Consider the following 14,051-nt stretch of genomic DNA (forward strand, 5'->3'; position numbering starts at 1 on the left):
ATGACATCATATTATATAAATAATAGAAATATTTATTACAAATTTCAATGAAAATACAATTAAAAATTGAAGAAACTGTTTAAAATACACTAAAATAGAATGCCGAATTGACTTTTATTATTAAAAATATAGTTACTTTTCTGTTGAAGCTAGTCTTTCACATTTTGGTGTCCAGATATGAATGGCAATCCAGGTTTGGGAAAGTAGCCACAGCAACCAAATCCAGGCATGTTGTTTGGAAACAAAGTCTTGAAAGAAATCCCCATTAGGACAAGTCCAAAAGAGATATTTAGGTAAGATATCTTCATATAAACACTCGTTCTCCGACCGGATTCCACATGCGGCAATTAGCAAAGACATTGTTACAGGTACAGTGAGACTGATTGGAAATGCAAAGCTAAATCCTTGGATACAAATCTTGCAAGCAAACTTGCTGAATATATAACATAGTAAGGATGCGGTAACTTGAATTAAAGTCACATAGATAGGGGCCATTGGAAGTGAATCTATGTCAATCTCTTCGTCAATGGGGCTAGCTGTGGGAAGATCAGGAAGGTTGGAATCGAGGACAAAAGTTCTCACTTGATGTACCCTGATTGGATGAGGCTGGAAGCTCTTCTTAAAGAGCTGGAAGAGGTTGGATAAATTTTCCATTGTCATGTACAGGAAAGCCAGCATGCTACAAAAAATCAACATGGTTTTCCAAATGGAAATAAAGATGTAGGTAAAGTACCGGCTCTTGCGCAGGTCTTCTTTTATATTAGCGAGTTTCTTGATGAGCAAGACAGGAGATTTTTTATCAACAAAGTTTTCCCACCAAGTGAAAGATATTAAGAAGACAGCAACAGGAATTGTCCAGGAACGTTTGTAGTGCTCAACAATGGGCCATATTACAAAACCAGTAGCTTGGAAAATAATGGAAAGGATGTCCAAAACAACTTTTAAAGGACGCTTTTCCTCATCCTTATGGTGAGATAAGAGACTAAATAGGGCAGGCATAAAACACACGCAGTTCGTCAACATGACTGCCTTTATTACGTCCAAGTCCGGAAGGACGACAAAAACAAGGAGAGCTAAGCCTAGTACGTGTAGTGTTTCCGTAAGTAAAACCTGCAAGACAAAACTGAAACTTAGTGACGTCACTAACAACCATTTTCTCATTAGTTTAAAGATGTATCCTAGTCTTCTTAAATTGAAATTTGTTAGTTTTAATATGAAAGTTCAGTAAAAATTAAACCTATTGCATCTCAGCATAAAACTTAGGTACTGTAGCCATCTGGCAATATGGCTTAATTAAGATTAAAGAAGACCCGTATTAAATATCCAAGAATAATATAAACTTTTTAAAAGTTATTTATGAACAGCGCCCTGAAATAATAAAATGAGCAGTTTTGACATGGAGTTGACTATGATGATATTAGCCTACAATACAACACAAACACAAAACCGAACAGAAACAGACCCGTCAATATCTGAGAGCTTTGTTGTTTCCACCTTCGACAGGACTTATGTTTATCACGGGCGTGAAAGCATTGTAGGTATTTTGAACAATAACACTGGTTTCGTTGGAGCAGGTCACAGAAAAGTTTAGCGTTTCTTACTAAAGGCTCATCGCACATTATGAAACACACATTCCAGACCCCTTCGAACTACTTCCTCTATCATTAATTGTGCTTATTCTTCCCACACAAACACGCTTCTAAAAAACAGTTAGGTCATCTTAAGACCACACATGTTGATAAACTTTCTATACTCAGAAGGAGATAGGTTGGATTCCAGTTTCTTCAGCCACTCGTGAATATTTCATAGAAAAAGATTGGTTTAATTCCAGTTTATTCAGCCATTCGTGGGTATCTGGTAGAAAGAGGCCAGTTGGACTCTAATTTCTTCAGCCACTCGTTAATATCTGGTAGAAAGAGATTGGTTGGATTCCAGTTTCTTCAGTTATCTTTCTTATGAACGGCAGTTGATTTCAGTGTGTAGCTCAGAGCTCGTAATGTGTAGTTAACCTAAAATCCTTATTTATTATCTTCAGTAATCATAATGACACTTTGAACTGGAGAAGTTTTTCATTTATAATCATAGCCTTTATTTTACGCTTCTTCTTGTCTAAAAGGCTTTGTTTTGAGAATTTTTTAATATGACAATTAAAAAAAGAAATTACAAAACTGATTTTATAAATTAGTTGAAGGAAAAAAAAAAAGCCAACAATAATAGCTAACAATTTGGTTTCGGTAAACGTTTTGTAATTATCCATACCGTAATGAATGTTTGAAATTGAGGTTTTCTGTACGACTTGAAAATGCATATTCTTGAGCTCCGGAAATGCGTGAAAAGCTCGGGAACAACCATGGCAAAGAAAAGACACCAAATCCACGCAACCCTCTCCTGGTCTGGTATTTTCACTTCGTAGTCTTTGTCCCTCTCTAAACCTAAAATAATTCAATGGATTACCACTTCGCAACGCCCCCTGTTTCTATTAGTTTTTTAAAAGAATTTTTATTTAATTTATCATATGTTTATCACTCTTTAAATTTTACCTATTTAGGCTCAATGTTGAACATAATCGATAAATTAGGCATATTTACCCTGCGTGTAGCCTTTTAGAGCTTAAACATGCTTATTTCTTCAGCTTAGCCATGCTGTGTTTGACGTTTAAGGTTTAACTACAGTGTGTTTATAGGCTTAACTATAGTGTGGTTAACGTTTTAGGCTTAACTATACTATGTATAACTTTTAGGCTTAACCATGTTCTACATAAGGCCTTTCAGGTTTAATCACACTGTAAGTATAATCATAAGAACTGTGAGAGATATCGAAACTAAATAAACTTTCCAATAGAAATTGACATATTCTTTAGTCAGAAAGTGTTTTTTTAATTGTTGGCAAATTTTAAATTAACATAAATAATAAATGTGTTATTTATATGTTCATTTTACGGACAAACAAAGTGAAAGCATTTTATAGATATGGAATAATATCTACACTGAAATAAACTTAAGGCTGTCAAACAATAATTAATAAAGTAGCAACTAATTAATAACTGTTTTCATAAAATAGAAAAATAGAAAAGAAAAAAGGAGCGAAGATAACTTCGAGCAGCTGGGAGGACCTTAATGATTAGAAAAAATCTTCGAAAACAATAAGATACAGATTTAGGAAAATATTTCATTTAAAAATACTTTGTTGTTTTTCAGGATTTTTAGCGCATACTGGAGGGATTTAGTTAGTTTGACAATAAAATTCGTAGAAATAAAAAAAAGCTTCAGATGTTACTGAAAAAACAAATTTTTGTTTCAACCCACCTTTCGCTATTGCGGTTTCATTAGGACTAGATAACTGTATTTTGTTTTTAAGTACTATTAGTCTTGCTGAAGATACAACGGCAAATCGTGGTTAAAATAAAAGTTCCTTTTTCATATTATTATCTGGAGATGAAAGAATGTTTTTGTTTTGCTAACTTCGTTGTCAAATGTTAATTAAAACATATACATATATATTTTAGACTAATGCTATATATTTTTATATATATCCAGATAGATGTTGTACATGGAACATTATTATTTCTTACTTGAATTCAGGAAAATATTTAGAAATTAAAGTTCTTTCAAGACAGATATAAGAAATTATGAAAATTATTAACATTTATATCTCCAGGAGATTTTTCAAGTATTTTATAATAAATGTTTCGAGCTCATCTTTAATTTGTTGTTGTCGTTTTTCCGCTAAAATTAGCAATAAAGTATGTCACCTAACGGTGGTTTGAGACAACAGGCTACGATTGGTGAGATAGCTTTCACAGCTTGACGAAAGAATCCAAGAACAGTAAGATAATCCTTACCAAACCTAATCCTTACCTAATCCTTTCTTGCAGACCGGAATCGTGCGGTCCTGTTGAATGTGTGACGTCATGAATAACATGGTTCCCTTTGAGATGACTGCTGTTGCCATGACACAAACGAGAATCAAAACATACACAAAAACTTTAATGATTTTCAGTACGACCTCCACAACTTTTGAACTCTGTGTCAGGTCATCCTCTGCAGGAGGATTTTCTATAAACACATCCCATCCCCTTGGGTCTTGGGAACTCTTTCGGCTATAAAAAAGCGCATAAAAGTCCTTGTAAAGGATATAATAACCGAAATCACGATTTACAAGTCTGTAGAAAATGAACTTAAGAACACTTCAGAATGATACGCGGGAAGAACGAACCAGCTTCAGTTCTGACGCCTAAGAAATATTTGCTTTTTTATCCAGAATTCCCGGGTTTTATATTGTCAAATTATCTATCATCAACTACAGTCTGGAGTGATGTTTCTCCAAAATCCTCTACTACACCAGTAGGCTTGTTATTTTATAACCCTCGAGACATTATTGAAATACATGGCTTTTATAACCCTCAAGACATTATTAAAATACACGGTTTCTGATAACCCTCGAGGCATCATTAAAGTACATGGTTTTTGATAACTGGAGACATTATTAAAATACATATTTCCGATAACCCTCGAGGCATTACTAAAATACGTGGTTTCTGTGAAACCACCTCTCTTATTGTATCAATTGTACCATTTGAATGTATGTTGTTTTCTTTTAGTTATATATAAAACAGACCGAAACACAGAATATATATTTATATATGTGTGTATGTGTGTACAAAATATATATGTATGTGTACAGAATATATACGTGAACAGAAAGCTAATATACGAGTATCTATAAGTACACCTTACATATATAATACACGAGTCTTTACAGAAATCTACAAACACAAATGCTAAATACACACACATATATACAACAACAAACACATACATAAATATAAATACGTGAAAGATGAACACATAGAAAAACAAGATGATAAAAGAGAAACAAACTTACTTAAAGCAGCAGCTGAAAATACGAACGAACTAAGACAAGTAAGAAAGGTATGTTAACAATAACAGATGTGAGGATTTATAGACATCATATGATGTATAGTCGTATAATAACACTCATGTTAAGATCTGTAGCTAGAATATCATGTATAGTTGTATAATAACACTCATGTTAAGATCTGTAGCTAGAATATCATGTATAGTTGTATAATAACACTCATGTTAAGATCTGTAGCTAGAATATCATGTATAGTTGTATAATAACACTCATGTTAGGATCTATAGCTAGAATATGATGTATAGTCGTATAATAACACTCATGTTAAGATCTGTAGCTAGAATATCATGTATACTTGGATAATAACAGATGTGAGGATCTGTAGATATGATATGATGTATAGTTGTGTAATAACAGATGTGAGGATCTGTAGATACATGATGTATAATTATAGAGATGTGAGGATCTACAGGTATAATATGATGTGTAGCAACAAATACATCCAGAAGTAACATGTATATATGTCAGACAATAAAGAATCTTAATACACATGTACAATTAATGATTACTTGTACTTAGGATTATATAAACACAGAAAAATTTGTGATAACGAGAAACTCACTTGAAGTAAAATGTATTCTGAAGACGGCAGATATGGGTATTAAAACTTTAATGAAAATAAGGAAGAGAACAACGTTTCAACCTTCTTAGGTAATCTTCTGAAGAAGTCGAAACGTTGAGAAACACAGATATTTCATAAAATACATCGGTTCGTGAACTCATCTGAAGATGACCTAAGGTCGAAACTTTGTTCTGTACTTTATTTTAATTAAAGTACTAATACCCATACCAGCTGTCTTGAGAATACATTTAAATGCAGAAATAACTAACGCGCGTGCATTATGTTATATGTTTAAAGGCCATCCAGCCTTCAAATTGACCCTGTGAGCAGTATTTCTCAGAATATTTCTGGTTCCCGTTATTGTACTGTAAATTAAAACCTGAATTACGAAACACTACAAGGACAACAACTTATAAACGTCACAGACATTGGCCACGTTTTTACCTCACTCGAAACAAATACATTCAGATCGAAATAATTACCGTTTTTTACCAAGGATGTATAACTTGTAATTTTACTTAAATTTCTAGTTCTTGCAGTTGTGGGGATTTATAAATATAATATGTTGTAGTATAGTATTATTAGCGTAATATTCTATGTTGGTAAATAATGAAAGCTGTATGTGGATATATACTGACTATATCTTCTCGCCTTCCTTTTATTAAAATACTGACCTTCAGGTATAAAACAGCTAAACCAACTAGATTTTTTCTACATGTTCGCCATTTCAGTAGTGGGGCGTTATTATCTTACGTTCAATCCCACTATTCGTCAGTAAAATAGCCCAAGAGTTGGCGATGGGCGGTGATGACTAGTCTTACACTGCTAAATTAGGGACGGCTAGCGCAGATAGCCGTCGTGTAGCTTTGCGCGACATTCAAGAACAAATAAATAATATTCTCTTGTTTTTATTTAGATACTGACCATCAGATATAAAATAACCAAACCGACAGTGGATTTTTTCATTTTCTTTTATAATGCACTGACCATTAGATACGTAACCAACAATGGGTTCTTACCTTCCATTAGAAGTGTTGTTCAGATGAGATGTTTCGTCTTCGTCTAAGGATATCTCATCGTCCGAGATTTGTGTTTCCACCAGGTGATGAACGGACGGCATGTTATTACCTGACTGGCTTTCCCGGAGTTAAAACTTGGTAGCACCATTAAAGAAGAAACACTGCTAACAAAAGAAAAACATTTTTAGCTTACAAAAGTTTTGTTTTAATCTCTCACCACTGTAAGATAAATATGTCCTCAAACAGACTTGGTCAGGCATGGCCAGGTGGTTAGGGCACTCGACTCGTAATCTAAGGGTCGCAAGTTCGAATTCCCGTCACACCAAACATGCTTGCCCTTTCAGCCGTGAGGGCGTTATAATGTAACGGTCAATCCCACTATTCGTTGGTAAAAGAGTAGCCCAAGAGTTGGCGGTGGGTGGTGATGACTAACTGCCTTCCCTCTAGTCTTACACTGCTAAATTATGGACGGCTAGCACAGATAGCCCTCATGTAGCTTTGTGTGAAATTCAAACAAACAATTAAAAAAGGCTTAATTAGAAATGACTGAATTTCTTCAATTTGTTGGCAAGTGCAAAGTTGTACAGTCTGCTACTTGTGCTAAAACCGTCTGTAGGGATCATGTCCCAAGTTTTAGCATTGTACGTCTTCAAATTTATTCCTTTTCCACCATTAGGAATGTCTTTAACTTACATTTATGTTTCTCATGTAATCTTTGCTAATTTAGCATGGCTTAGCTCAATTAACATGCTGTAAAATTGACAATACACGATTCAAGACCCGTTATTGCAAAAACGCAGAGACGCCTTGGGACCATGAGGGTCACGGATAAACCAACCCTCGACAAGGTGAAATAAACTTAACCTAAGAGCAGTTGGTTGTCCCTGTTCGCCAAATTAGTGACTAATACATGTATATAGTACTTTGTGTAATTTTGCGCGAAAATTTTTAAACAAGGATTTTGTTTGTTTGTTTTGGAATTTCGCACAAAGCTACTCGGGGGCTATATGTGCTAGCCGTCCCTAATTTAGCAGTGTAAGACTAGAGGCAGCTAGTCATCACCACCCACCGCCAACTCTTGGGCTACTCTTTTACCAACGAATAGTGGGATTGACCGTAACATTATACACCCCCACGGCTGGGAGGTTTAAACAAGGAAACATTGTAGCTATTTCATGAAATACCTCGGTTCGTGTGCTCGTGTATATGAACACGGAGATGTAATACAGCTACTTCATAAAATACCTCGGTTCATGTGCTCATGTATTATTTATGTTATTAATATAACAAAAATCATATTTATGAGTGGCTGAATTTTTTTATAGACTACGGTTCAAACTGGACCCATAATGCAATTCGAATGCGTATATGGTTGTTTTCTGTTTCAGAAACCAGTCTAAAAACCAAATAAATAAAAACAAGCGTTATGTATTTATTTATTTATGTAATTATTTTATAACTACACAAAGACTGTAGGCTTCTTAGTTGTAGCGTAAAACTACACAAATGGTGTATTTTAACATCAAAATCGAACTTCTTTAGATCTCTCTCTGTTGTTTCTTAGCTTTAATTAACTTCCAGCCGGAGACCAAAAACGAGTCACATGAAATGATTCATTAGTCCTAACTACCAAGAGGGACAACGGAAATATAATAGCTTAAAATGAATAAAACTAACAACAATTGTTACTGTTAATTTACACTGGATAAAACTTCCGACTGATATTGTATTGTTTTTATGCTTTCCTCTATACTTAATTATTCTGAGGAGAAAAAAAAAGGCACCTGACTATAGATTTGTAATTGATAAATTTAGAGATGTAGAGAAAGAAAGCGATAAAAGGATATCTGTTTCAAAAATGTCTCAACAGCCTGAAAAAAAAAAGGTCGGTATATTTTCATATTTTAGGCTAATCCTGTCTAACTCTACTGATATTTTTATTCAGGAAATTTGCTGAAAAATTAAATTAATTATAACAAAACAAATTAGTTTTTACTTGAGCTACAGAGAATAAGTATACGGTTGGGTAAGTCTATTTCTCCTGACAGTAAGAACAGATACACTCGCTACCACAAGAAAATAGTTACTTAGTTACTGTCCTGGGAATACAAATTAGTGTTTTAGTTAAGCCTTGAGCACCATTGTTAAACAGTCATTAGTCTTAATATTCTGACTAAAACCTCATGTACAACTTTCTAACATCGTATGGGGAGAAATAAAATTAAACCTTATTTGCTCGAAGTGTTTCCACATGACAGGAAATTGACATTTCATATTCATACAGCAAGAACACAAACTCCTGTTCGATTTAAGATTAGTTAGGTAGTTTGTTTGTTTTATTAAATTTCACGCAAAGCCACACGAGTGCTATCTCTGTTACCAGTCCCTAATTTAGCAATGTGAGACTAGAGGGAAGGTAGCTAGTCATCACCATCAACCGCCAACTCTTGGACTACTCTTTAACCAACGATTAGTAGGATTGATTGACACATCATAATGCCCCAGCGGCTGAAAGGGGGAGCACATTTGTTGTGACAGGGATTCGAACCAGCGACCCTCAGATTACAAGTCGAGTGTCCTAACCACCTGGACATCCTAGGCCTTTATGATTAGAACCGAACGGAATGTGTGATATATAACTTTAGTTACGTCACAGTAGACATAAGTCCAAATATGGAAGTGATTCCAAAATATTCTGCATCGCATGAGAACGTTTGTAGGTTATTATATACAAATGTTACGAAAATTCTAAAACTTTACACACGCGCGCACAAATGTATGAAAATAAACTTACTGAATTCAGTGCAACAAACTTACAACAAATCGAGGCCTGGCATGATCTGATGGTTAGGGCGCTGGACTCGTAACTTGGGGTTTGCAGGTTCAAATCTTTTTCATTTAACATTTTCGAACTTTTGACCGTGGGAGCGATATAATGTGAGGGTCAAGTCTATTATGCGTCGGCAAAAAAGTTGCCTGAGAGTTGGTGGTGGTTTAGCATTTCCGCTTGTCTATCTCTGCTGAATTAGGGATGGTTAGGGAACTAGTCCTCTTGTATCTCTGGGCGAAATTCGAAACAAACAAAATTAAGTACTATTAGTTAATACGTAACAATAAAAATAAACTACAAGAATACTTCAGGGATAACAATATAAACAACCTATCAAACAACACTCGCACAATATACTTCAGGGAATAAGTTACTAAGCAACATTATAGACAACATACTAAAAATACTGGCAGAATATTTCAGGGAATTGTATTTACCCAAATAACAAAATAGAAAATTCAATAATTTTTAAAAAACAGAATAAGTAATGCAAAACCAATTTACAATGTGAATCTAAGAAAATATATTATGTTTTCAATATCTGAAATGATGAAAATAAAAAAAGTATTCTGGAGTAAAAAAGTTATTTGAAATTTTTCGATGTTATAAATAACACCATAGTTTACTGATAATATCATTATTATTAAATTAAAAAAAACTCATAAATATTATCCGTCAAATTTAATAAGCTTATTATAAAAACAATGATGGAAATAACTGTTGCCAAATATTAATTTAAATGCAAAGCAAGTTGTTCCAGACGAGACTGTATTATGTAACGAAATAAAATAGAAATGTATTCGTATCAATTACAACTGACGAATAATACATGATCCCATCTAGAAATCAAAAATATATTTCGTATCAATTCCAACTGACGAGTATAAAATGATCCTATCTGATAATCAAATAAAATGTATTTTATATCAATTCTAGCTGACGAGTAAAAACGATCTTATCTGGAAATCAAATAAAAATGTATTTCATATCAATTGCAACTGAAGAGTAAAAATGAGTCTATGTGGAAATCAAATAAAAATTTATTTCATATCAAATCTAACTGACGAGTAAAAAATGATCCTATCTGGAAATCGGTTAAAATCTGTTTCATATCATTTCTAAATGACGAATAAAAAACACTCCAATCTGGAAATCAAATAAAAATGTATTTCATTTCAACCCCAACTGACGAGTAAACAATTATCCTTTCTGGAAATTATATGTTTGACTTTGCAAATGTCTTTTCGCAATTTTGTCTAGCTGCAAAGTTAGAGAAGTAATAAAAATATTTATTGATGATAATAAGTAATTTTTGTATTACTTTAGTACTAGTGTACGTGAAATAACAAATATGCCTGTTGATGTTGGTGAACTTGGACAAGATATATACTGATACATACCAAAGTCAATTTCTTATGCATGTTCTCAATGTACGGATAGAAATAAATCTTCAATACTGTCGAAGCTTTCATGCATTGTAACTAAAACAGTTAAAAAACTGGTTTTTCAACCATGATGATGACCCTGGCGAGTCTTGGCACAGATACTTGACCTTGTTGTAGACAGACGTCAGGACTTTACTTTTACTGAACAACTTACGTTTACTGAAGGTTAACGTGTTTGCATGTGATTTCTCGAAGGGAACTCATCCTCATACTGGCGACAAGTAAATATGGTGATTTTCTCTTAACAGGAGCCAAAAATATTTGCACTTGGAGCACGAATTACAGGTAGAAAAATTATGAGATTTGGAAGTTTAATTTTACGAAATAATAAATATCGAGCACTTTGACGAATATGCCTGATTGGTCGTTATTATGAATACAGGAGATTGAATACATGGGTTTTAACCTGGCTCTCCAGATCCAAAATTCAGAGCTCTACTGCACGGTCAATCAGAATTCTGAAGCCATTGGTTGACTACATCTCAAACAAGAACGAAAGACAACCAATTTTTTCCCCCCATGCCCATCCTACTCAGGTAGTTCAGAGGTAAGTTGGAAGGCTTATAATATAAATTGTGGTTCGATAAATCCGTAATTACAAAGCAGTTAGCTCATTGTATGATTCTGCGCTTAAACACGCACATACAAAGAGAAAATATCTAGGGAATATGAAAATGCGCAAACCTTAGAAATATATAAGGTCAAAATAATGATTTATTTTGATCTTATATATCTGGTAAAAAATTTACTACATTCGTTACAAAAATGAAGAAATATGTTTATGGAAGATGTGAATGAAATACTTTTCATGAAATCACTTTTTAAAAATGAAAGCTTGTTATCAATTATGTTACAAGAAATCGATACTAAACAAGGAACTGAACAAACCAATTCAAAATAAGAACTGTACTAAACAAAGAAGTGAACAAAGCAATCCAAAATAACAACCGTACTAAACAAAATTAACTAAACAAACGTTTAATGTCGCTAAGTTAATATAATTATTTTTGTGCATTCTATATGACACGCTTTTATGAACTCATATAATTAGGCTTAGCAAAAGATAGAGGCTAAAAAAAAGTTTAGGAAATCACATTTAAAAAAACCGATGAAACCACAGCAGCAAAATGATAACGCCGTGCCAACTTACGTGTTAGATTTTTTCACCTTGCAGGTCTTGCTTGAAATATTCTCTTGAGTATACGACCAAAAAACAAAACTCAAAAATACATTTTGAATATCCTTGACTGGTATTCATTACGAATGATCATACTTGTTACAAATGAGAAGAGAAAGGACAAATAGCTTCCTTTATGTCATAATAGACAAAATTTAAACTTGATTATATACAAGTTCACGATGCATGAAAACAAGTACGTGAAATACAATTAAAACTCGACTACGCCATTTGTCTTCGAGGCCTTTCTTAGATTACCGTATTTAGTCGAGTCATTGTTTATGGTTGAGTACGGTCGGCATTTTGAAACTTCTCTCTTCTGGAGAGCTTATGTGATTAAAATTTGGCGTTCGATGCTCACTATTGGCACAGCACAGATGGCTCACATATCAAAGAAAATGCTCTTGAAAACTGTGGTTCATCAAGGCCACGCCGTAACAATAGTATTTAGAAGCCTAACTAAACAAGTTAAACCGGATACTCACGGAACAGGTGTATCGCCTCTTTCGTCTCCACCTTGGCGTTACTTTCACTCAGTACTGTAATCATAGACGTAGCTTCTAAGAATGACTATTTACAACCCACGGCGCCTGCAAATATGACCTCTGTTACTATAACAACGGAACTAGGGCCAAGTTTGGGACTATTCTATATATATAAATTAGGCCGAAGGGTCAGGAAACGTCACAATTGAAGAGAGGGTAAATAGAAATGAGGTTAATGTTACGATCTTTTGTAAATAGATTTAGTGATATTCTAAGGATATCTTCTCTGCCCGTTGGCCAATGAAGATATCTTCTTTACCCGTTGGCTAATCGTGTGCATTGTAACGTTATTTCAAATTATTTTTGTTTCACAATGCCCCATTCCTCTTTCTAATGCACCTTACTGATCTAGTTTGATACATTTAAGTGGCCTGTTAATTTTCCAAGAACTTATCTTTAGTTTTTAAATAATTACACATTATCTAAACATGTCACTTGGTCTATTCGTTATCTTCTTATGGTGGTATTTTTAAGTTTTTAACGCCTCTCGTCACACTAGTGATAAATAGGTCTCTGTCACTTTGTCAAGTTTTTGGAATAGTTAAGTACGTTCTTAAGAAATCGAACTTTCATCCAAGTATTTATAAAATTCGCCTCGATTTTTTGCTGAACTTTGACCTTGAACTCACAGGTTTCGTTTGAATGTTTAAAAGACACTTGGTTCTCTATGAAATTTTGAATAATTAAGTGGGAATTATGTCGAAAAGACGAGTTAAATGAAGTTAATTACACTTATTGTCGTTTAATAATGAACTGTAACTTACAAACAGCTCAGAAGACTGTTCAGCTTAAGCATTATGAGAAACATTTTTAGACCTGACATTGAAATTTCATTCATTTTTTGTGAGTGCCGTAAAAATAAAGATAAAAACACGAGGGGGAAAAATATTGATCGTTCAATAACTTCGTTACATTTACGCTTGTGGATTAATAATTCGTGTTTCTTTCGGATATTAGCGCAAAGCTACTGAACTGTTACTAATTTTGAACTGGTACAAGAGGAAATTTAAGGACAGTTTGTCACCAGCACCCACCGCCAAGTACTGGGTTACTCTAATCGAATAACAGGAATTTGCATTTGCTCTTATTAACGTACCTGTGGCCTCAAAGTACGGAGAGAAAATTTGGGGTAATGGGACGTGAACATTGAACTCTTTGATAGACAGTCTCAAGCGCCAATCACTAGGTGGGCTTTGAAATGAAATATTACGTTGATTTTTAAATTACGAAGCTTACAGCTAGAGGACAATCAAAATGTGTTTACGTAGATAGTTGAGCGTCGTGTAATGACGTCGGACATTTTAAACAATTTTCAGACGTGTTTACTAACACGGTGAAAATACATATAATATATATTATTTAACATTTGTTACTCGAACGTAAACATAAAAAAATTCATTTGCCCAGTACACTAACTATGAGACTATGCTTTGCTTCTCACAGAAAAATGAACGGTAAAAGTTAAAAACTATTGAAACATTAATTCTGTTTATTCTACCAAATTGTGACACCGCCAAAACGAGTCCTGTTTGTTA

General features: G+C 33.9%; 2 protein-coding genes across 10 annotated transcripts in view; one reads left to right on the top strand and one right to left on the bottom strand.

Annotated features, from left to right (window-relative positions):
• LOC143247189 (chitin synthase chs-2-like) overlaps positions 1 to 14,051 on the bottom strand; it is a 46,675-nt gene that overhangs the window by 29,968 nt on the left and 2,656 nt on the right. The window contains exons 1-6 of one of the 8 annotated variants that reach the window (XM_076494838.1): positions 12,457 to 12,530; positions 9,337 to 9,579; positions 6,520 to 6,683; positions 3,858 to 4,099; positions 2,260 to 2,432; positions 137 to 1,110 (exon numbers count right to left, since the gene is read on the bottom strand). In XM_076494838.1, coding sequence (XP_076350953.1) covers positions 137 to 1,110; positions 2,260 to 2,432; positions 3,858 to 4,099; positions 6,520 to 6,620 — 1,490 coding nt within the window. In that variant the 5' untranslated portion in view covers positions 6,621 to 6,683; positions 9,337 to 9,579; positions 12,457 to 12,530. The other 7 variants (XM_076494837.1, XM_076494835.1, XM_076494839.1 and 4 more) reach the window with 7 other exon arrangements.
• LOC143247191 (uncharacterized) overlaps positions 10,939 to 14,051 on the top strand; it is a 110,426-nt gene continuing 107,313 nt past the window's right edge. Inside the window, exons 1-2 of one of the 2 annotated variants that reach the window (XM_076494845.1) lie at positions 10,939 to 11,079; positions 11,177 to 11,341. The gene's annotated coding sequence lies outside the window, so the exon portion shown is untranslated. Of the gene's footprint in view, positions 11,342 to 14,051 lie in introns of both variants that reach the window. The other variant, XM_076494844.1, reaches the window with a different exon arrangement.

This window comes from Tachypleus tridentatus, chromosome 3 (assembly GCF_004210375.1).
Source record: "Tachypleus tridentatus isolate NWPU-2018 chromosome 3, ASM421037v1, whole genome shotgun sequence".
In the NCBI taxonomy this organism is placed as follows: domain Eukaryota; kingdom Metazoa; phylum Arthropoda; class Merostomata; order Xiphosura; family Limulidae; genus Tachypleus; species Tachypleus tridentatus.